Raw genomic sequence first — 20,934 nt, 5'->3', positions numbered from 1 at the left:
CGGGACCGGAAGTACATGTTCAAGTCGGGTTTAAAAAGCGACACACGGGTATAACGTGTCAGCCTAACAATTTAATACGTTTTTATGCTTTTAAAAAAAAGTTACGCTCGTTACGCTAAACAAACAAAAAAAAAACAACAAAGAAAGAACTTTCGAGAAGAATAATCGCTTTGTCGTCTCAGCCAATCAGATACAAGTGGCTCATCCTGGTACTTCCGGTGGCACAACTCCGCTAACCAGCTAACTCTGTTTTTGTTAAATGAAAAATAAAAACGTTTCAAAAATATATTTAGCTAGATACTTATATAACTAACCAAAATCAGGTTATATTGAATTATTATTATTACAAATACAGCTCATCTCTACAAAGTGACCCTTTCTGCTTTGTTCGAACTAATCTTAATAGTTAGCTAAGATTAGCCACCTAGCATAAGCTAGTGAGCGTTTATGGGAGTTGTAGTTTAATCTGTGTTTGGACTACAATCACCTGAAAATTCAGAAAATATATATCTTATATTAAATATAATATACATTATTTTATTATATATTATAAAATATTTCTTATATTAAAACAAACAACACAAAATCGTAATAAAATACGTATATAATAAGTATATTGCAGAAATACCCATAAATCTTATGAATGACACAAATATGAGGAAGAAAAATCATCTGCTGCAGGTGTTTAACGATGTAACAATTACTTAGTTGTCGCGTTTTAATTTCTCCACTTCCCCAAAATAGTTCTAAACATCAAGCCGAAGACGTTCTGCAGAAAATAGTGCTTGGATTTTTATTAATATAAGTATACATCTAGGTATTTTTTCCCATCAAACAGGTTAAGAGTTTACTCCACAATATAATCTTCAACATATCACAACATAAATAGGACATAACTACAGTGTAATGTGTAGTACAATGACAAAAATATACATTCTGGCTAAATAATCAGTAGATATACTTTTACACGGGTTTATGTGTAAAGGTTAATGACGGAAATAGATTGAATACAGTGTTGGGAGGAGAAAAAGAGCTGTAAGCATGGGAACTGAGAATGAGATTTTATTGATCCGTTGCAAACGGAGCCTGGAACTGGGAGGAGCTCAGTTGTGAGGTGTAGCAGTGAGTGTAGAATGGTGATTTGAGAATTGGGTGGAGCTAGAAAAGTGCTCGCCATGGTAATTTTGGAGTTGGGTGAATATTAGAAGTGGTAGTTGTGGTGATTTTAAAACTGGCCGGTGTTAAAAGCGGTAGGGCTGGTTGAAATGGAGGGACTGGATCTCGTTGACGGGGTAGTAGAGGTCCTGCATGCGTCTGGTCCGTCGTTCCTCCATCAGCAGCCTGCGGGAGCGCTCTCGAGCAGCCTGTTGCTCCAAGCGCTTCTCCACCCGCTTCCTCCTCAACCACCTGCACAGAAACACACAGTCTGGGTACCTGTACTCACTTAACGAAAATAACACTGTATACAGATTACCCATAATGCATTGTGACATGTGTGGGTAATAGACACCTGTAGAGTATGAGTAGAGACTGAACTAAAGTTTGTGGTGATAACAGTAACTCCACTCCATCACACCATGCCATTGTTGATTATTTTCCTATACAATTACAATTCCTATATAGGATTATTTTCCTATATAACAATGCAATGTTCCACAGAGATCTAGAATTCTAGAGGATCACTATGAAACATTCTGTGGTACTTTATTCCTAACCCTCAAAATCTAAGTCTAATCCTAATCCTAAGTGTGACGTGAGAGTCGTCTTAAAAGACAAATGCTTGATGGTTTCTATAAATCGTGTACACTGAACGTTAGGCACTTTGACAGTGAATGTGTGTTGTGTGTGTTGTGGACTCACAATCTGAAGGCTTTCTCACACTCCTCAGGTTGGTGCAGGTAGCTGCTGCTCTCCATCTCGAGCCTCCTCATCTCCTCCAGCTGTCGCTCCTTCAGCTGCTGCTGCTGCTTCTTCTGTAGCCACTGTTTAAAGGCCTCCTCGCAGTCACAACATTCCCTCTGCACACATCCAGAGAAACACGGATACACACATGCTGCAGCGTTAACTAATCACAATCACACACACACGCACAAGGTGAGCCGCTGTATCGTTATCATCTAGACATACACTGAAACTTCCTCCTGCACTTGTTATGAACACGCTCCTGATTCACACCTTTCCGCTCATCCTCTCCATCTCCTGAGCTCTCTGCACTCTCCTGTTGTCCTGCAGCTGCTGCTTCTTCTTCATCAGCCACGACCTGAATGCCAGCTCGTTCTCCTGGCGCTTCTGCTCCTCTTCCTCACGCCTCCGCTCTTCTTCCTGGATCATACGGTAACACAAAAGCAGACCGTATATTAAGTTGTGTTTTACTTTTACAATGCTTCTTATTGTTAGATGAAATTTGAGTGTGATTTTGTCACCACCTCTCTGGCGATTTTCTCTCTCCTCTCCTGTTGTTTGTTTAGCACATCTTTCTGCTGCGGCGAGAGGAAAAATGTGGCATGAGTCGAAACCCCGCTGGCTGATTGAACCCTACGCTTGCTGCCGTGTCTAAACACCATCCTTTGCATGTTGCTGGCTGAATTGGGACGCGCCCGCGGTCGTGTCGGAGGCCTGGGTGCGTAGCGAGGTTCGGAGGAGGCTGAAGAACCGGAGCTGGAGAGTGGTTTCGGGGAAGAGGACGGACTCTTGCCTTGTTCCCGTTGAGTCTCAGGGAGAGGCGGGAGCAGCCCGGGACTCTCCATCTCTTTCAGACTCACTAGATCAAATTTCCCATCCTTCTCCACCAGCACTCGTCCTTCTCTCGCTCCCTCTCTGTGTCCGTCTGGTCCGTCGCTTTCCGCCTGAGTGGAGATCTTTAGCTTCAGCATGTCGCCTGAAACGTCTGCCGGACTGTCCTCCAGGTCGCTGGCAGGAACCACCAGGTCCACCAGCGTGTCTTTGAAGTGCAGACGGCGGCGACGCGTCTCATCCGGCGCCTCCTGGTCCTGTAGCTGCTTGTTGGCCTGCTCGATCTTCTTATGGATGGATTTCTTCTCCTCTTCCAAATCTTCATCATCCTGCTCATGTTTAGATCCAGCGTCGACATCTAACTCATCTTCCAAAGGGTCCATGGGCGTCGGCCATCTTTCGCTATCTCCATCGTCGTCTGTGCTGTGTTTACTTTGCCCTTGGTCAACTTCCTTCTGTTGTTCCTCATCTTCCAGCTCACGGTCTATCTGGGCTTCAATGTCATCTTCATCCTGGTTTGGATAAAAGCAGGAGCAGTTAATAGCAGGATGGATCTCAGCTGTATAAAGTTGTCAGTTTGATGATTCATTGCAGTTGTAGTGTGCACTCAGGAAATTAATCAGCCCCTTTCATTTACTTTTGTGATTATATGGATGAGTGCAAAAGTTTGCACCCCATTTGTTTTCTGGGTGAAAAACAATGGAAGAGCTTAAAAAAATGTTTATTTAATGCCATTAGCAAAAAAAAAGTGTGTGTCCCTCTTAACCAGCTGTAGTTCACTATTTAGACCTCATTAAAGATACTAATGACTTAAAACCCAAATGTTTAATTTATTAACTCTTAATTAAGGCATTAAATATGTAAGCAGTCGTGTCACGGGTCAAAGGCATTCTGAAAAATTCAGTATGTGCATACCATAAACTTTGAGTGTGAATCTTTTTGTGTATGTGATTGTGTAGAGAACAGACAAAGAGTTTGCAGTGAGTGTGTGTGAGAAATCAGACACGAGCATGTGCTGGTTGTTTGAAACCTATCCAGACACACAAACACACACACACTCACACACACACACTTTCACAGAAATGTAGAACTATGTCTCGCTGCAATACATTATTAAACACAGCCTCTTTATGTATCTGTCTCCATTTTCAGCACACACACACACACACACACACACACACACACACACACACACACACACACACACACACTTACCTGCTGATTATTCTTGCTGTCCTCACTGATCAGCCAGTTCAGATCTTTCTCAAAGTCGTCCTCATATTCGTCCTGCGTGTTAATACTCACGGCCATGCTCATCTCTCTCTCTCTCCCTGTCTCTCTCTGTCTCTCTCTCTCTCTCTCTGTCTCGCACTCTCCCCTAAAGAGAATCCAGTAATAAACAAATTATGAAACATGTAACAGTCAGATGTATCAGACAGTGTGGTGTATCAGACTGAGTGGTGTATCAGACAGAGTGGTGTATCAGACAGAGTGGTGTATCAGACTGAGTGGTGTATCAGACTGAGTGGTGTATCAGACTGAGTGGTGTATCAGACTGAGTGGTGTATCTGACAGAGTGGTGTATTAGACAGAGTGGTGTATTAGACAGAGTGGTGTATCAGACAGTGTGGTGTATCAGACAGAGTGGTGTATCAGACAGAGTGTGATGTATCTGACAGAGTGGTGTATTAGACAGTGTGATGTATCAGACAGAGTGGTGTATTAGACAGAATTATGTATCTGACTAAGTGGTGTATCAGACAGAGTGATGTATCAGACAGTGTGGTGTATCAGACAGAGTGGTGTATTAGACAGAATTATGTATCTGACTAAGTGGTGTATCAGACAGAGTGATGTATCAGACAGTGTGGTGTATCAGACAGAGTGGTGTATCAGACAGAGTGATGTATCAGACAGTGTGGTGTATCAGACAGAGTGTGATGTATCTGACAGAGTGGTGTATCAGACAGAGTGGTGTATCAGACAGAGTGGTGTATCAGACAGAGTGATGTATCAGACAGAGTGGTGTATCAGACAGAGTGGTGTATCAGACAGAGTGGTGTATCAGACAGTGTGGTGTATCAGACAGAGTGGTGTATCAGACAGAGTGTGATGTATCTGACAGAGTGGTGTATTAGACAGAATTATGTATCTGACTAAGTGGTGTATTAGACAGAGTGGTGTATCAGACAGAGTGGTGTATCAGACAGTGTGGTGTATCAGACAGAGTGGTGTATCAGACAGTGTGGTGTATCAGACAGAGTGGTGTATCAGACAGAGTGGTGTATTAGACAGTGTGATGTATCAGACAGAGTGGTGTATTAGACAGAATTATGTATCTGACTAAGTGGTGTATTAGACAGAGTGGTGTATCAGACAGAGTGGTGTATCAGACAGTGTGGTGTATCAGACAGAGTGGTGTATCAGACAGTGTGGTGTATCAGACAGAGTGGTGTATCAGACAGAGTGGTGTATCAGACAGAGTGGTGTATTAGACAGAATTATGTATCTGACTAAGTGGTGTATCAGACAGAGTGGTGTATCAGACAGAGTGGTGTGTCAGACAGAGTGGTGTATCAGACAGAGTGGTGTATTAGACAGAATTATGTATCTGACTAAGTGGTGTATCAGACAGAGTGGTGTATCAGACAGAGTGGTGTATCAGACAGAGTGGTGTATCAGACAGAGTGGTGTATCAGACAGAGTGGTGTATCAGACAGAGTGGTGTATCAGACAGAGTGGTGTATCAGACAGAGTGGTGTATCAGACAGAGTGATGATCAACTGATGTATTGGACAGTCTAGATTTTTTCTTCCATTTTATGAACATTACTATGCATTTAATTGCATTAAACAGTTTTTTAACTAGTTTCACTATAATGTTGATTTGTGTTCATTTAACACATAATAAATGTATTAGACCAGGATGGAGCCAGTGGACTTAATAAACACTACAAACTCAACCTCACTGTCTGTAGAACTTCATATATGTCATGTTATTATTAAGTGTTAAAAATAAATAATAACGTAACACACATAATGTAAGTGGAATTTAAATCTTTGTGTTATGTTTCTTATGTTCTGTAAACCTGCTTTGAGACAATATCCATTGTTAAAGGTGCTATAGAAATAAATTAGAATTGAATAATTTAATTTAACTGACAGTTAATTCTGACACACACACACACACACACACACACACACACACACACACACACACACACGTAATACCACTCACCTGTAAGACACACTGTTGTTTTTGTTTGTTTTATGGAGAACAGAAGCGTTTCTCGTGTATCAGTCAACTTCCGGTGTGTGTGTGTGTGTGTGTGTGTGTGTGTGTGTGTGTGTGTGTGTGTGTAGAAGTTTAATCCTCTCCAAGCTGCCTGTCGCCACAGAGACGCATAACACGGCCCGGTGTAAACCCCGCGCATGCGCACACGAAGATAGGAGAAAATACAGAATAATTAATAAGGCGAACGGCTTTGCTTATATTATTGTTATTATCTTGTTTTATTTATTTATAATAATAATAATAATAATAACAATAATATTTAATAATAATTTTAAAAAATACAATAATAACAATAATAATAACAACAACGACAATAATAATATTATTAATAATACTAATATGAATAATAATAATAATCATAATCATAATCATAATCACAGACACCTGACTATGCGACGGACCAATGAATATATATTTATTTATATATATTTTGTTTGTTTGTATTTTGTTTTCTTATTTCAGTGCATTACTGCAGAGGGTGATCTACAGTGAGCAAAAGTAAAATTGAAAAATGTTTAAAATATTGATTACAACATAGTTGTAGCTCATTAATAGCGAGTGTTGATTAATTTCCATCCTGATATTAAGCTGAATGTGTCAATTTTGTGCTTTTGCCATAAAGATTGAATTTAATATCACAGTCTGAGTGTACTTTATTATCTCTATACAATCATTAAAGTTATTAACAGACTGGAATGAATAAGGTTGTCCTCGTCGCAGTCCTGCTGGGAAAAATTTGGTACAGCTTCCTGATTTTTCTGATCAAATTGCTCATATGTGTTGGAATATATAAAGCACAACACTGTGATAAACCTGCATGAATAGAGAGAGAGAGAGAGAGAGAGAGAGAGAGAGAGAGAGAGAGTTAAGTTGAGTGAAGGCTCCTTTATGACTATGAGATGACCACTGAGAGCTTGTCCTGTCCTTTACCCCAGTGTCTTTACAGAAAACCTACCATATCAATCATCATATCAAAAAAATATTATTATTATTTTTAGCAAAAGCAAAGGAAACGATAAAAACTCATTTTATAAAATATGTTGAAAAAAAAATTCTTTGATTAACTTTTTTTGAAATTCTGGGGACAAAAATATAGTCGAAACAATTGCATTAGAATGTAAATACACTAAACTATATATAGTTGTTTATTATTCTACATAATAATTGTTAGAACTGAAGGGGGGGTTGTTACCATGACAACCGTTCTCTACGCCATAGAGAAGATATTTGATAGTTTATATGAAATTTGACTGTTTATATGTTTTTAGGCTGTTCGATCAATTGTATTTAGTGGCGATTTGTGTTATCTTCAGTTTGCAGAGCGACGGACTAAAGATTTATTGTTTCCTGCTTGTAAATAAAACGTTTTATGACGCTGCCGTAAAGCAATTCGCACTGACGTAAACAGGCATACCTGCAGAAAATATAATTGTAAATGTAAAACCTTAAAACGCAACTTCGGATTAAACTATAACCTCGTAGTAAAGCATTTGAGTGAGAATTATTTATTTACCGATATCTTATAAATTATTTTTTGTGAACATTTTCTTCATTTCTGACTGGCGATTGAATTAAAACCCGGAAGTTTTTTAATTATATGTTAAAATGTGCGTCCTTGTAGCCAATCGCAGAAAGGGCAGCGATGGTATCAGCCAATCAGAGTTTAATAAGGAGGGCAGACTATGTGAGAGCGCTGCAGAGTGAGATACGTGCGATTTGACACGTGAAGTCAGAAGTCAGTTAGTTTGTGGATCTGTCACGAGATTCGTGTCGCGTGTAAACTTTAACATGACTTCCTCGCTGTTGTCCGCGTTAAACAGGAGTTTACACGCTACAGTTCGACTCTGCAGCGTGTTTCAGCCCAAAAACGTGTGTAAGTCTCACGTTATAGCAGGAGGAAGGTGGTCTACAGGGTGGTCTACAGGGTGGTCTACAGGGTGGTCTAGAAGGTTTACAAACATGACCGATACACGTGGATCACCTGCTTTCGGTAAATGCACTAAAGGTGTGTTGATGGCAGCCGGTGTGTTCGGTACGGTGGCTGTCGGTGTGTGTGGTCTTCAGCAAGCTGAGATGGCCACCAGAGTGAAGAAGGTGGAGGAAGAGGTGGAAGGAGACGTCGCAGAGAGATGCAGGAATCTCATGGCGCCTCCGGTCACCGACGTGCGCGTGCTGGAGCAGAGGAAGCACGAGATGAGGAGCAGGATGGAGATGCTCATCATGGAGACCCAGGCTGACTTCTGCAGAGCTCTGGAGGAGGTGGACGGAGGAAGGTTCAGAGTCGATCGCTGGAGCCGTCAGGAAGGTGATGTTCTGATTTATTTATATATATATAAACAATCCAAAAGGAAGTCCATGTTTGCTCCTGGACTGGTGATGGAGCTTTGAGAGGTTTGGGTGATGATCACAGGACGTCAGGATGTTTTAAAAGGTTGTCTTTAGGGTGTCATGGAGTATTTAGTGTTGTTGAGGTTCGCTGTACTTTTACACAAATGTAATTCTCAAATGAAAGTCTCATCATGGGTGAGAACTGTGTCACAACCATATAGGTTTGATTGAGATGGACACAGAGTGAACACAGCAAACATATTTCCGTTTTACTTTCACACTTTGTAGGTGGCGGAGGGATCAGCTGTGTGTTACAGGACAGTAAAGTGTTTGAGAAAGCTGGCGTGAATGTCTCGGTGGTGTTCGGTCACCTGTCTGAAGAAGCGGCCAAACAGATGCGCAGCCGTGGAAAAGAGCTGAAGGGGAAAGACGGTAAGCAAACAACTTCCTGTTACGTTTCATACATACGGGACACACGGTGCTGCTTACGGTCTGGTCTGAGCTCCTGATGCCTACACAGGGGTCTAAAGAGGGATGTATACGCTTCGGAGAGCCGTTAGATCTGAGAGCTGGAGTTATAAAATTACAGGATGAAAGTCACTTTCTGTTCTCACTTATGTTATAGCAGCTAGAAAGCTCTCTTGAAGCTAACTCAGTGTAACAATATAAACCTCCACTATACTCAGAGCTTTGGTCGGAGAAAATAAACACCTTGTGTGTGTGTGTGAGAGAGAGAGAGAGCGACTCATGGCCTGACACATGCACCCTTTTTACGTGACGTGGGTGTTGAATTGTCTAACCGTCCTCATCTTATCTGTGTGTTTCAGGGAAGCTGCCCTTCGTCGCAATGGGCGTCAGCTCTGTGATCCACCCCAAAAACCCCCACATTCCCACAGTGCACTTCAACTACAGATACTTTGAGGTGGAGGAAGCAGACGGTGAGTTTTATCTCCAAAGCTCCAAAGAGTCTGTATATAGAAAAATGTTATCTAGCAACCACACACCTCTCTCTCTCTCTATCTCTCGCTCGCTTTCTGTCTGAATGTATCTCACTCCCTCTTTCTCTCTGTCTGTCTGTCTCTCTGTCTGTCTTGCTTTCTGTCTCCGTCTCACTGTTTCCCTCTCCCTCCCTCTCTCTATCTCTCAGGCAGTAAGCAGTGGTGGTTTGGAGGAGGAACTGATCTGACTCCAGTTTACATAAACGAGGATGACGGCGTTCTGTTCCACAGTGTTCTCCGTGACGCCTGTGACAAGCACAACCCTCAGTATTACCCCAACTTCAAGAAGTGGTATGTGTGTTAGAGAATTGTGTGTGTGTGTGTGTGTGTGTGTTAGAGAGTTTGTGTGTGTGTGTGCTGGGTGAACAGTTCTGCATTATATTCAGCTCCAGATGTTCACTGAGCGAGAATCAGTGCTCAGTGAGCTTTAAGGGATACGACTGTATCTGCCTTTCTTTGTGGTGTTACAGTGTGGTTACAGTTTGTCATTTGGACATTTAGCAGACTCCCTTATCCAGAGCTGAGAAACTGATGGTTAAGGGCCTTGCTAAGGGGCCCAGCAGTGGCAGCTCAGTGGATCTGGGGTTCAGGCTCACAACCTTCTGATCAGTAGACCAACACCTTAACCACTAGGCTAAAAAGTAAAGTTTTTATATCTCAACAACTGGAGAACAAACGTCCTCAGAAGGAGGGGAATATCAGGCCTCTAAAAAATCACACTGGTGGTGCAATTTGGGGAGAAAGTGTATAGATTTCTTATTAGAGCCCGAGTCGAAACAATTGTTTTTTTTGTTTTGTTTTTTCAAGTATTACCATTAATGCACTCTGAGTATACGTGTGTTTTAATGGTGAGAAACGACATTTTATCCGTGTACAAACTTTAGCTACATTTCTTTTTTATACATAAGGAAACACTTTGCTTTCACTTTTTTCTGCACTACACTTTTTTATTTCAGTTATGAAGTAAAATACTCCCTTTTGTCTTATTAAACATTTGTTGAAGGAGTCTTCAGCGTCAGAGGAGTTTGTGCTTAAACCCCTCTTCCTCTTTCTGCTCCTCCTCTTCTCTCAGGTGTGACCGTTACTTCTACATCCGTCATCGGAATGAGACTCGGGGCATCGGCGGGATTTTCTTTGATGATTTGGATTCCCCGAGTCAGGAGGAGGCCTTCAGCTTCGTGAAGAGCTGCGCTAAGACGGTGGTGCCGTGCTACCTGCCCATCGTCCGTAAACACCTCGCCGATACGTTTACTCAGGAGGAGAAAGACTGGCAGCAGATCAGACGCGGCAGGTGAGTTCACGCTCATGACCTTCTCCATACAGTATAATAAAATACCACACGTCAGAACGGCACGTAACAGAAGCTGTGTGTTTTAGGTACGTGGAGTTTAACTTGGTGTACGATCGCGGTGTAAAGTTCGGCCTCGCTACGCCTGGCTCCAGGATTGAGAGCATCATCATGTCTCTGCCTCTCACAGCACGGTCTGTTTAGAAACAACTTGACCTTCTGATGAGTTTAATGTTCAAGACTGTTTGTGTTTTGTCCAAAACTCTTCCTGAAATTTTCTCGTGTGTCTGCGTGTGTGTCTGCGCGTGTGTCTGCGCGTGTGTCTGCGCGTGTGTCTGCGCGTGTGTCTGCGCGTGTGTCTGCGCGTGTGTCTGCGCGTGTGTCTGCGCGTGTGTCTGCGCGTGTGTGTGTAGGTGGGAGTACATGCACGAACCTGCTGAAGGCACTAAAGAAGCAGAGATGCTGAAAGTTTTACGCAGCCCTAAGGAGTGGATCTGAGAGACCACACACACACACACACACTCTAAACGCCCTTTATAATAGTGATGATGTCACTGATGCATTACATTCAGGTCCATTGCTGCCTGCTCATTATTCTCTCCAGGATTATAATTAAACCTTCAGTCTTTTCCGTCTTTTCTTCGTTCTAGACGTCTGTTTCAGACTCTCTTTCAGACAGACGCTAAACCCTGGTCCACACAGGACATGTCCCACGTCACTCGTCTCTCTGTATTTAGTGTGTTACACTTCTTTTGTAGCCTGGAGTGTGATTTCTGCTGATTCGGGGCCTGATTAGTCCTCAGCTGAAGGGCTGCTGTTCTTCTTCTTCTGAGGCATTAAGCTTGGTCCGTGCCTGCGTATGCGTGCGTGCGTAATTTTACTGTTCAGGTGACAAACACATTTGTAATTATTTTATAAGAAGATCAAGTTTATAGCATGTTTATAAACATTGTGAAAGATCCGAGAGATGTGAATCATGTGATTTTGTTTGTTAAATCTTAATATCCATCCATGTTTGTATCATAACCACTGACATAAACTCACAGAGGGCAGGTGTTAAAATTTGTAGTTAAACCTACGATTGTATAAATCACTGAAGTTGGGAGAATGAGACCGAAATGAAAGAACTAGGTCATAAATCTGTTCTCGTGTAGTTTTATTAACCAAGTGAAAAGTAGTTCCTGTTATCTGTGAGGTATCCCTACGCCATTCCAGCCTCAGATGCACTGTAACCTTAACAAAGCTTGTGATCCTCCTGAGGAAAAGTCCTTCATCTCTTCATCTTACTCAAAGTAAAATAAACATTGATTAGAAATCTTCACCCTCTGCCCTCAGACAGCTTCCACGTGAAGTGAGTTCGGAGTAAACGTGTTTCCTTCTGGTGAAACGTGGACGAATCCCTCCGAGTTTTCCTTTAATGTTCAGATACAACTGAAAGCTGGATCTACGTACGTGTTCTAGGAGAGATGTTATTACACCTTTATAATGCCTTTATTATGCAGTAACATTTCTACAGTCCTTTTGCCCTTGCTTTTAATAAGAATGAATATTTGTTCGTATAATCTGCATTTTGTACGTTTATTTTGATCTCAAATAAAAGATATCTTTGTAAGACTATTTAAAAAGGGCTCATTTTAATGTCTCAAACAAATACCATACCAAAAAAAAAAAAAACAGGATGTGGGTCAAAATACATTTATTACATAAAAAAAAAATCCAAGCTCAGTCATTTTCCAAAAGAAAAATCTTTTTTTTTCCTTATATTATACACACATCTTAATCTTTAATTTTGTGAATAAGGCTGAAGCAGAACTGTACACACTCTTAACTGAAGCCGCACTGTGTCTCGCTGTGTCACGATTCACACACACACTGAGAGGAACACGTAAAGTAAAATATGTAAAGGCTTGGCATGAGAGACAAACAGCTGATGTCAGTGTGCATCGTGTTTAGTATTTATAGTTTTATTTTACACAATATTCAGCAAGTGTTTGTTTTATAAAAGTGCATTCACACATTAATGAAAAAAATTGCATTTTTTTGTTAGTGTTTTCTCTCTCTCTCTCTCTCACACACACACACACAGTCCTATAAAGGCTTTCTGAAATCATGCTTCGATTCTCAGTCAGTAGGATTAAAATCTGGTTGAGAAGTAACTAGTCATTTCCACCTGTAGGAGGCGCTAAAGCTCAAAGTTTCAAATCACAAACCCCAAAATTCCCCAAAGCACCAAAGAGCATCGTTTTTATTAACACACAATCACACACACACACACACACACACACACACTCCCACTGTAATTAACATATTAATATCAGACTAAAGGAAAACTCCACCCTGAAGCACACAAAGGATGTTTATACCGAACTGGTTGTGACGTGACAGAAGTCGGCAGGTTGAGACGACGGAATAAACGTTTCAGTGATCTCCAACAGAAGTGATGTTAAGCTCCACAAAATATTCAGCACTGGTTAATGTTTAATTGATGAATGTTAATTTGCTTATTGTGAGATTTTTAGTCAAACTACACTTTCATGTTATTTTCATTGCTATGAATAGTGAATTTTCCCAGTTTGAGTTGAGGTGAGTGAACGCAACATTAATACCACTGAACTATCACATGGGGGGAAAATCAGAAAAGTCAAAGAAAGTCCATCAGGGAGGAGTTTTCCTTTATGCTTTCCTTTTCCCTTTAAGTTTGGATTATTAATATTATTATTAATATTATTTACATCTCTTACAAGATCTTCACGTTGTTATTCTATATTCAGCGTGAGAAGTTTGCTTGTTTAGTTTGGCACTAGAGCGATGAGGCTACTGCAGCTAACTCACATTCTTTCCTGTAAATCTTTCTTGATTTAAAAAAAAAATAAATAATAATAATAATAATAAAACGCCACACGAAGCTGACCAGCGGAACGCCATGAGGCCAGGTTACCAAAAATAAGAGCGGGTCTAAAACCGTAGACCAAAATCCTACACTTTCACTGTTTTACTGTTTTGGGAAAAGATCCCTTGGCTCATGGCCTAAATCTGGTGTAAAGAAAACAAAAAGTTCTTTAACTTTAAAAAGTAAACTTTTGCACATCTTAAAAAATGTCTTATGTCCAGATATGGCTATACAGATAAAACTCAGAGGGGGAAAATAAAATAAAATAAATACATTTAAAAAAAAAAGTAAATCCTCATTTTCCCAGGAAAAATGTGTATCTCTGTATCTGATTAAAAAGAAAAGACCACACACGAAGTACAACTCGATCTCACGTCAGACATTAAACACAGCGTAACTGAAATCCTGCATGCTGTCATATAAAAAACAAACACTCAAGACCAAGTGTTGTGCATGATGATGAGTTTGAAGGTCGTTATTGTGATTTTCTTATGAAAAAAGTTAAACTTGAAGCTGCTTTTTTCCAGACTTCCACAAAAGTCTCGTCTTTAAATCTGTCCTTCTTTAAAGACGACGGTCCTGACGCTGCCTTTCGATCGGCTGAATATTTTACATTCTTTTTTTTTAACTTTAATCCACGTGACTCTCGGCCACAATAAAGTAAATATCACTTTCTTGCTAAGAGAAAACGCTAGATCATTTCATCTGTAGGAATGTGATTCGGTGCACCGGGGAGGCGGGGGGTGGGGTGCCAGGTAAATAAGAGGTTGCAGAAGAGGAATAAAACGCTTAGTTTAAGGCTCTTATAGAAGAGTAGACGAGCCTGGCACGACGAAGGAGAGGTGATTATGTTGATAACAACAGCACGTCCTGAGCCGTTTTATTCCTCTGATACCATAATTATTTACCTCCAATTACACTGTTAATTAAAAACAACATACTGTATTTTTTTTTTATCCACTCAAAGTTACATTTAGCATTGTGGAACGTTCACACAACTAGTTCCCGTGCCTGATAGTTCATCACTTACGTTTCAGCAGCTAGAAACGTTATTTCCTCACCAACGTCTCTCTCTCTCTCTCTCTCTCTCTCTCTTTTCTCTTCTGATGTTAATAAAACAAAAAGAGAATTACATCTCAATTTTCTACTTGTGATGCAATAACAATATCAAATTTACACATAATCCTGTATCCATAGATGGACAAAAAATATTCTGTGACAAAATATAAAAATGTACTTGCAGACAAACATCTGTGGTATAAGAGGGATAAAAAAAAGGTAGTTGTTGATTATTTTCCTAGAACGTTATGACATGTAAAGGTTCGTTCCTCGTGTTACAGAAACGTCTGTAACGTTTTTCTTTTCCGTAATCAAACGAACAGAGATATGAGATAGTATACCAAACCCGGTACGTCACTTCATCGCTCAACGGTGTTATAACTCATTTGCATAAAATGTGGTAGAGGTTTTAATTTCACAGTCATGCACGTGTTCACGCTTGCTGGTGTATATGAAGCTGGATGCTAGTTTGGCTACAGCGCTGCACCGGTTAGCGCTTGTTCTACCCTCACACACTTGTTTCCTATCGATTAGGTGTGTTAGAGCACACACACACACACACACACACACACACACACACTCTGTGTTACAGCTAATGGATCATGGGTGCTACTGTTGCACTACGTAATGGGCTGGAATATTGGAAAGGTAAGGTTTAAAATAGAAGCAGAAGAGACCAAAGAGGAACGTGTGCTTCCTCGGCTTTTCTCGATCCTATGACTCAGGCTGTTTGCAGCCGAGAGCTGAGGTTTGGCTCGATTTCAGGGTTCAGGTCCAGCAGCAGTGGAGCCTGATGAGGAATGGCAGCGAGACGGCTCACTCCAAAAGCAGCAACGGCAGCATCGGACAAATTGTTGCATCTAAACCTCTTAACTGCCTCACACATAAGTTCATTCCTGGTAAACAAAAGCATTGTGTTTTCTTCCTCACGGTTTGATTCCTCTGCTGGTTAGGCTGCTCCGTTTGGATGAAATATATTCTTTCCTGGATTATAAGATGTACTAATTTTTGCATGTCTACTTATGTTTGCAGCGGTAGTCGTAATTCTCCAACAGCTATGGGAAATTGTTCATAGGGGAGCGAAGAATGTTTTTGCCCCAAAATTATATATATTCAGACAATAAAAAGGAAAATAAAGTTATTCCTATTTTGCATGTGAACCACTTTGACTAAATACATCTGATGTCTTCCTTTTAGTGACTTGGTTTTAAATACTATAAAAAATTAACTTAGTTTAGTAATTACACCAACATAATATAATAAAAATTAAATAAAAATGCCTGTTGCACTCATGCAACATCACTATATTTGTCTGTGAGCAGATTGTAAGGGGTTGCATCCTATTCTCCAGACTGATATTGTGTGTAAAACTAAGTATATGGTTGCTCTTATTTCTGGCTTTTGCTTGTATTAAGTGTATTAAATGTCTGTTTCAGCAGCAAACAGGTGAGTTACGTGCAGTCTCTTGTGATAAAGAGCACTAATAGAAGCAGCGGTTGGCGTGGAGTAAACCTCAGGAGTGCAGCTGCATTGTGATTGGAAAGTGCTTCACTTGGCCTGGCCAATCATAGGGTTGCTCGCAGAGCCTATGATGATGTCGTCATATTGGGGCGGAGGCTCCGTCTCCACGCGGATATCCATGTGACCCACGGCTTCCTCATAAGACGGAGGCGGATCCGCGACGCTGACCTGCCCTGGTGTGATGTCATCACCAGAATAGGTCGGATCAGGCTGGTAACTTTGCCCCCACTGGTCCATGGAAACGACGGCGAGGGCAGAGTCTCTCTGGCCCATAGCCGGGCTGCGCTGGGATCTTTTGCGTGAGTGGCATTTCCATGCGGTGAATGAGACGACAACGATGAGAAGCAGCAACAGCAGTAGGGGCAAGACTAGGTACAACGAGTTGACTCCGCCCACTATGGACTGAAGTCCTCCGGGTTTTGGGCTGCTCTCGCGCTGATACTCCTCCCAGAATCGCCGCTGCAGCCAATCAAAGAGCAAAACAGAGGGGTGAGTTTTAATGACATCAACTAGTCTGACCCAGATAATAAATATAAAAAATATCAGAACGTAAACCACAAATGGTTAGGTGTTGCGCTCATTTATGAAACGAATGTGTTCAAATAGATCTCATTCATTTAACAGTGTTGCTGAATATAAAAAGTCAAAGATGTAGTTTCCATAGTGACAATTTTTTGATTAATCACAATTTTTGGATGAAACAAAATCACTTGTAGTTCTCTAGGCGTTTTCTTTCTACTGCTGTGTAAATTGAGTTGGTTTAGTGAACAGCGCTATAGACGTCAACACGTTTGTCACGTCCACAACACGTGACTGTTTACTGAGCTAAAGAAGCATGTGTAATTTTAGACACTGCTCCAGGCTATACAGAAACTCTGTGGCCTTCAGACGTCAGAAACCGACGGGTCACGTTTCTTTTGGCTTTCGAGCGCTGAGCACATGCCCGACTTTCAGAGGTGTGAAAATGCTGCACCTGGAATCTGTATGATTTTTATAAAGGGCCGTTTTTTTAATCCTTTTTTTTTTTACAATCCAGTTTCCGCACTAGTTACGCAAACAGCTCAGAGGAAATTCCACGAGGTACTTTGCTTTGTAACCTGAAGTGGAGACAGGACAAAAGTGTAATTTCCTCTGAGCTGTTTGTGAACCCTAGTCAGAGGAAGCAGGTGCAACAGTTTACCAAATTAATTTTTTTTACTCTGAGAGCTGTGCTGTAGTTGGTCACTGCACATACGTGCTGAGGTATGGATAGATGTTGGGCATAGCTGCTGATGTGTTATTGATTGTAGGATACTGTTGCTGAGACATGATAGGTCGCTGAGGTGTGATTGTCGAGGTATAACTGATAGCTTGGTGTTGTTGAAAAGGAGGGAGTGGTCACTGGCTGTTGTTGAAAAGGAGGGAGTGGTCACTGGCTGTTGTTGAAAAGGAGGGAGTGGTCACTGGCTGTTGTTGAAAAGGAGGGAGTGGTCACTGGCTGTTGTTGAAAAGGAGGGAGTGGTCACTGGCTGTTGTTGAAAAGGAGGGAGTGGTCACTGGCTGTTGTTGAAAAGGAGGGAGTGGTCACTGGCTGTTGTTGCTAAGGTGTGGTTGGTCTCTGGCCATTGTTGGTAAGATGTCACGATTGGTTTCTGGGATAAAACTGACTGCTGGAAATTGCTTTTGCAATAACAATGTTCTTTTTATTTCTGGCCTTTTGAAATATTAAACCTCTGACCCATTAAAAGACAGACTGACAAAATGCTGTTAATACTGTTTTACTTTGCATTTCACTTCCCTTCTGAAGTGTCTTAACGTATTATTGCTCAAGATAAAATGCCCTTTAACCCAGAATGAATCACAATCATGTCTCTGAGGAATACTTAATGAAGTCATATTCACTTCCTGCTGATAACTCATTTCCTTTTGCTTGCAGGAAATTCCTAAGAACACAACATCCGGGCATCAGGGTCCGTGCACGTGAGTGGGTGTTGCCCTAAACGCTCACCGTCTTCTCGTCATTCTCAAAAGCCTCTCGGGCCTCCTCGTAGTTACAGATCTCCTCCCTGCATTCGCGCTGAATGTTTCCCTGCTTCATCTCCTCCAGGAAGAAGTTGGCTCTTGGGAGCCTTTTCAGCACGGCATGCGCCGTGTCTGCTGACAGGAACACTGTAGAGCAAAAGGAAAAAGAAATGTAAACACAAGACTTTTATTATAAAACTTTGGCTTTAGCAGATACAGAGGTGCTGAGTGTTGGATCTGGGAACGAGTAATATGGCAATATAATATCTTATAATATTTGAAGATGATGGACCTCACAATCAGATTTACTAAGGTTGGGAAAAATATTACATTATTTTAACCATATAAAACTCCAATATCAATGTAGAGCCTACAAATGCTGTTTTGTCCTTTTATAATTACTGTATTCTGGACCCTGGACATTACTAGATTCCAGACACTTTAGTCCCGTATACAGTTCTAGATTGCAGACACTCCAGTACTGTGGACACCAGTATTCTGGACACTGTAGTACACCCAAACACTTCAAGAACACTGTTTTTCAATAACAGTGCTTAAAACTGCAGTTTTATTCTTATTATTCTTTATACAGGTTGTTTGGTGTATTGTGTGTGTGCATTTCTGCAGAACCTAAAACACAGAAACACACACACACCAAGTTGGCCAGGGATGTGAGCAAAAAAGAGGAAAAGCCCAAGAGAGTGTGAAATCCCGTGAAGCACAAAAGCTGCTTTGAATCGACATTATTCCCTTTTATTGGAGAGGCACTCGGCGCGGTGTGTGGAAGGACATAGAGACAGAGCGGTCCACTGTTGCTCTGACCTCAGACATCCACACGGACATTAGAACAGCGCCAGGAGTCTCGGATCGGTTACAGATCACACTGGAGACTGAGCTTTGGTCAACAAACACCAACACCATCACCAGTCTTCCACGTGTGACCCCATCATCTGTCTGTCTCTATGAAATCAACCTACCAACTAAAATGTCTTCTGACTAATAGTATTAAAAGTATGCAGGAGCAATATCCAGGACGCTACAGTATTCCAAATAACAGAAAAATTATGCATTGTAAATCTATGTTAGTTTTTCTATTTAATTCAAGAGTGTCATAATCTGCATACTCTAGTGTCATGGACGCTTGAGTACAACACACATAAAAGTATTCCTGAAACACTTCAGTATCCTGGACATTGCAGTATTCCAGACATTATACTACCACAAACACTGCACTATCCTGGACACTACAGTATTCCAGACATTATACTACCACAAACACTTCAGTGTCCTGGACACTGCATTATTCTGGACACTAAAAAATCCTAAACACTTCAATAATCCAGACGCTCTAGTACTGCAGACACTTCACTATCCTAGACGCTTTCTTAGCACTCCAGTATCCTAGGCACTTCAGTCATCTGAACACTTCAGTATGCTTGAAACTACAGTATCCAGGACACCTCAGCATTCCCACTAAAGGATTCTGGACACTTTTTATGCTTGTCACTTCAGTATCAGAATCAGAATCAGCTTTATTGCTTGCGCATACAAGGAAGTTGTTTCAGCGTCATACGCTTCCGGTACACAGAGACAACAAGATGAGATTACCAAAAAAAATACACATATGTACAAAATGATAAAATTAACTGAAAAATAAATAAGTCGTATGCACAGTTGTGCTATAGACGGTAGAACGTCAATATCTTCGAAACTGCAGCATCCTGGACATTTCAGTACTCCAAACACTCCGGTATTTCGGACGCTTACTCAATACGTGACATTTTGCTGTTCTCCAAATACCAAATTACAGCCATGGATTTAAATATAAATGAATTAAATGAAGATTATTTTATTTGTGTGCTGTACTGTGCTGATGTGTACGTACCGGCTCCCATGATTCCTGCAGCTCTGCCAACCTTAACAACAACAAATAAACATTATTACTTTATACACTTTATACAACTAAACTATTACACATTACAGTTACAGTAAAACAAATATTAGAAAAGAAAAGAACAAATATATCAAAACCATTTTCTACAAGAGTGACAGATTTAAAAGACTTTATTGTATATTTTGTGCAGTGGGTACAGAATAATGTGTGTAAATTCTGTACATGTAAACAGGAGAGATGATGTATTAAATGTGTTTAACAGGAAATGTTACATATTGATAATAATAATAATAATAATAATAATTAGATGATAATAGATATTGAAATAATCTTAAAGATATTAGATATAAACTAAACAGATATAAACAGAGACGAATTGTCATATATATATAAAAAGATACCAAATGTTTTTAATATTGAATTATTAGAAAAAGATTTATGAAGGTATTAAAAAGGTAAACATAGCAATCTGTTAAACGCATACGCTCGCGCATACGCTCGAGGACAAACACCGCTTCGTTTAGCTAAAAAATGAAGCAAAGAAAAAAGACAGCTGTTGCAGAATTCACCGCAAATGACTCGTATAGACATTTCTTTAACAAAAATACAGAATTTGAACAAGAACATTCCAAATACGTACCGTATTTTAGTCACTATCGTTCTCCGTGTAGCTAAGCTAACTCCGCTAACTGACACTGACTGATTTACCGTTAATCCGTTTGGTCTCGCGCACCAAATAAAACAACTAAAACGCTGGAAGTTTAAAATTTAAAACTCCTAAACGCCTGATCACCAGACATCTTTAAGCACAATACACATACACACACACACACACGCAACACACAGAGGATTATCTACCTTTTAAAGCTGCACCCAGTGTGTTATTTTCACCCTGATGCCCAAGGAACTGCGCATGCGCACTGGGGAA

The 20,934-nt window shown here is 40.8% G+C and overlaps 3 protein-coding genes across 4 annotated transcripts; 1 reads left to right on the top strand and 2 right to left on the bottom strand.

Moving 5' to 3' along the window:
• Window positions 1–767: 767 nt before the first annotated feature.
• On the bottom strand, window positions 768–6,122 carry ccdc181 (coiled-coil domain containing 181). Its single transcript, XM_060880950.1, has 6 exons — window positions 5,971–6,122; window positions 3,949–4,111; window positions 2,427–3,245; window positions 2,176–2,322; window positions 1,861–2,018; window positions 768–1,407 (listed from the first exon to the last, which is right to left on the bottom strand). The coding sequence occupies exons 2-6, from the start codon at window positions 4,048–4,050 to the stop codon at window positions 1,242–1,244; spliced, it is 1,392 nt and encodes a 463-aa protein (XP_060736933.1). The 5' UTR covers window positions 4,051–4,111; window positions 5,971–6,122; the 3' UTR covers window positions 768–1,241.
• A 1,608-nt stretch (window positions 6,123–7,730) lies between these two features.
• cpox (coproporphyrinogen oxidase) lies at window positions 7,731–12,266 on the top strand. The gene is made up of 7 exons (XM_060880843.1): window positions 7,731–8,332; window positions 8,644–8,787; window positions 9,183–9,293; window positions 9,503–9,644; window positions 10,426–10,644; window positions 10,731–10,835; window positions 11,055–12,266. The coding sequence occupies exons 1-7, from the start codon at window positions 7,816–7,818 to the stop codon at window positions 11,137–11,139; spliced, it is 1,323 nt and encodes a 440-aa protein (XP_060736826.1). The 5' UTR covers window positions 7,731–7,815; the 3' UTR covers window positions 11,140–12,266.
• On the bottom strand, window positions 11,925–20,934 carry prrg1 (proline rich Gla (G-carboxyglutamic acid) 1). Of its 2 annotated transcripts, none has more exons than XM_060880845.1 (4): window positions 20,865–20,934; window positions 19,998–20,028; window positions 18,099–18,259; window positions 11,925–16,570 (listed from the first exon to the last, which is right to left on the bottom strand). In XM_060880845.1, the coding sequence occupies exons 2-4, from the start codon at window positions 20,005–20,007 to the stop codon at window positions 16,139–16,141; spliced, it is 603 nt and encodes a 200-aa protein (XP_060736828.1). In that variant the 5' UTR covers window positions 20,008–20,028; window positions 20,865–20,934; the 3' UTR covers window positions 11,925–16,138. The 2 variants fall into 2 exon arrangements, with proteins under 2 accessions (XP_060736828.1, XP_060736827.1); XM_060880844.1 differs by lacking the exon at window positions 20,865–20,934 and adding an exon at window positions 20,647–20,855.

This window comes from Tachysurus vachellii, chromosome 11 (assembly GCF_030014155.1).
Source record: "Tachysurus vachellii isolate PV-2020 chromosome 11, HZAU_Pvac_v1, whole genome shotgun sequence".
Lineage (NCBI taxonomy): Eukaryota > Metazoa > Chordata > Actinopteri > Siluriformes > Bagridae > Tachysurus > Tachysurus vachellii.
Note: the sequence above shows the minus strand (reverse complement) of the source record. Positions and strands in the feature narration are given on the sequence as shown.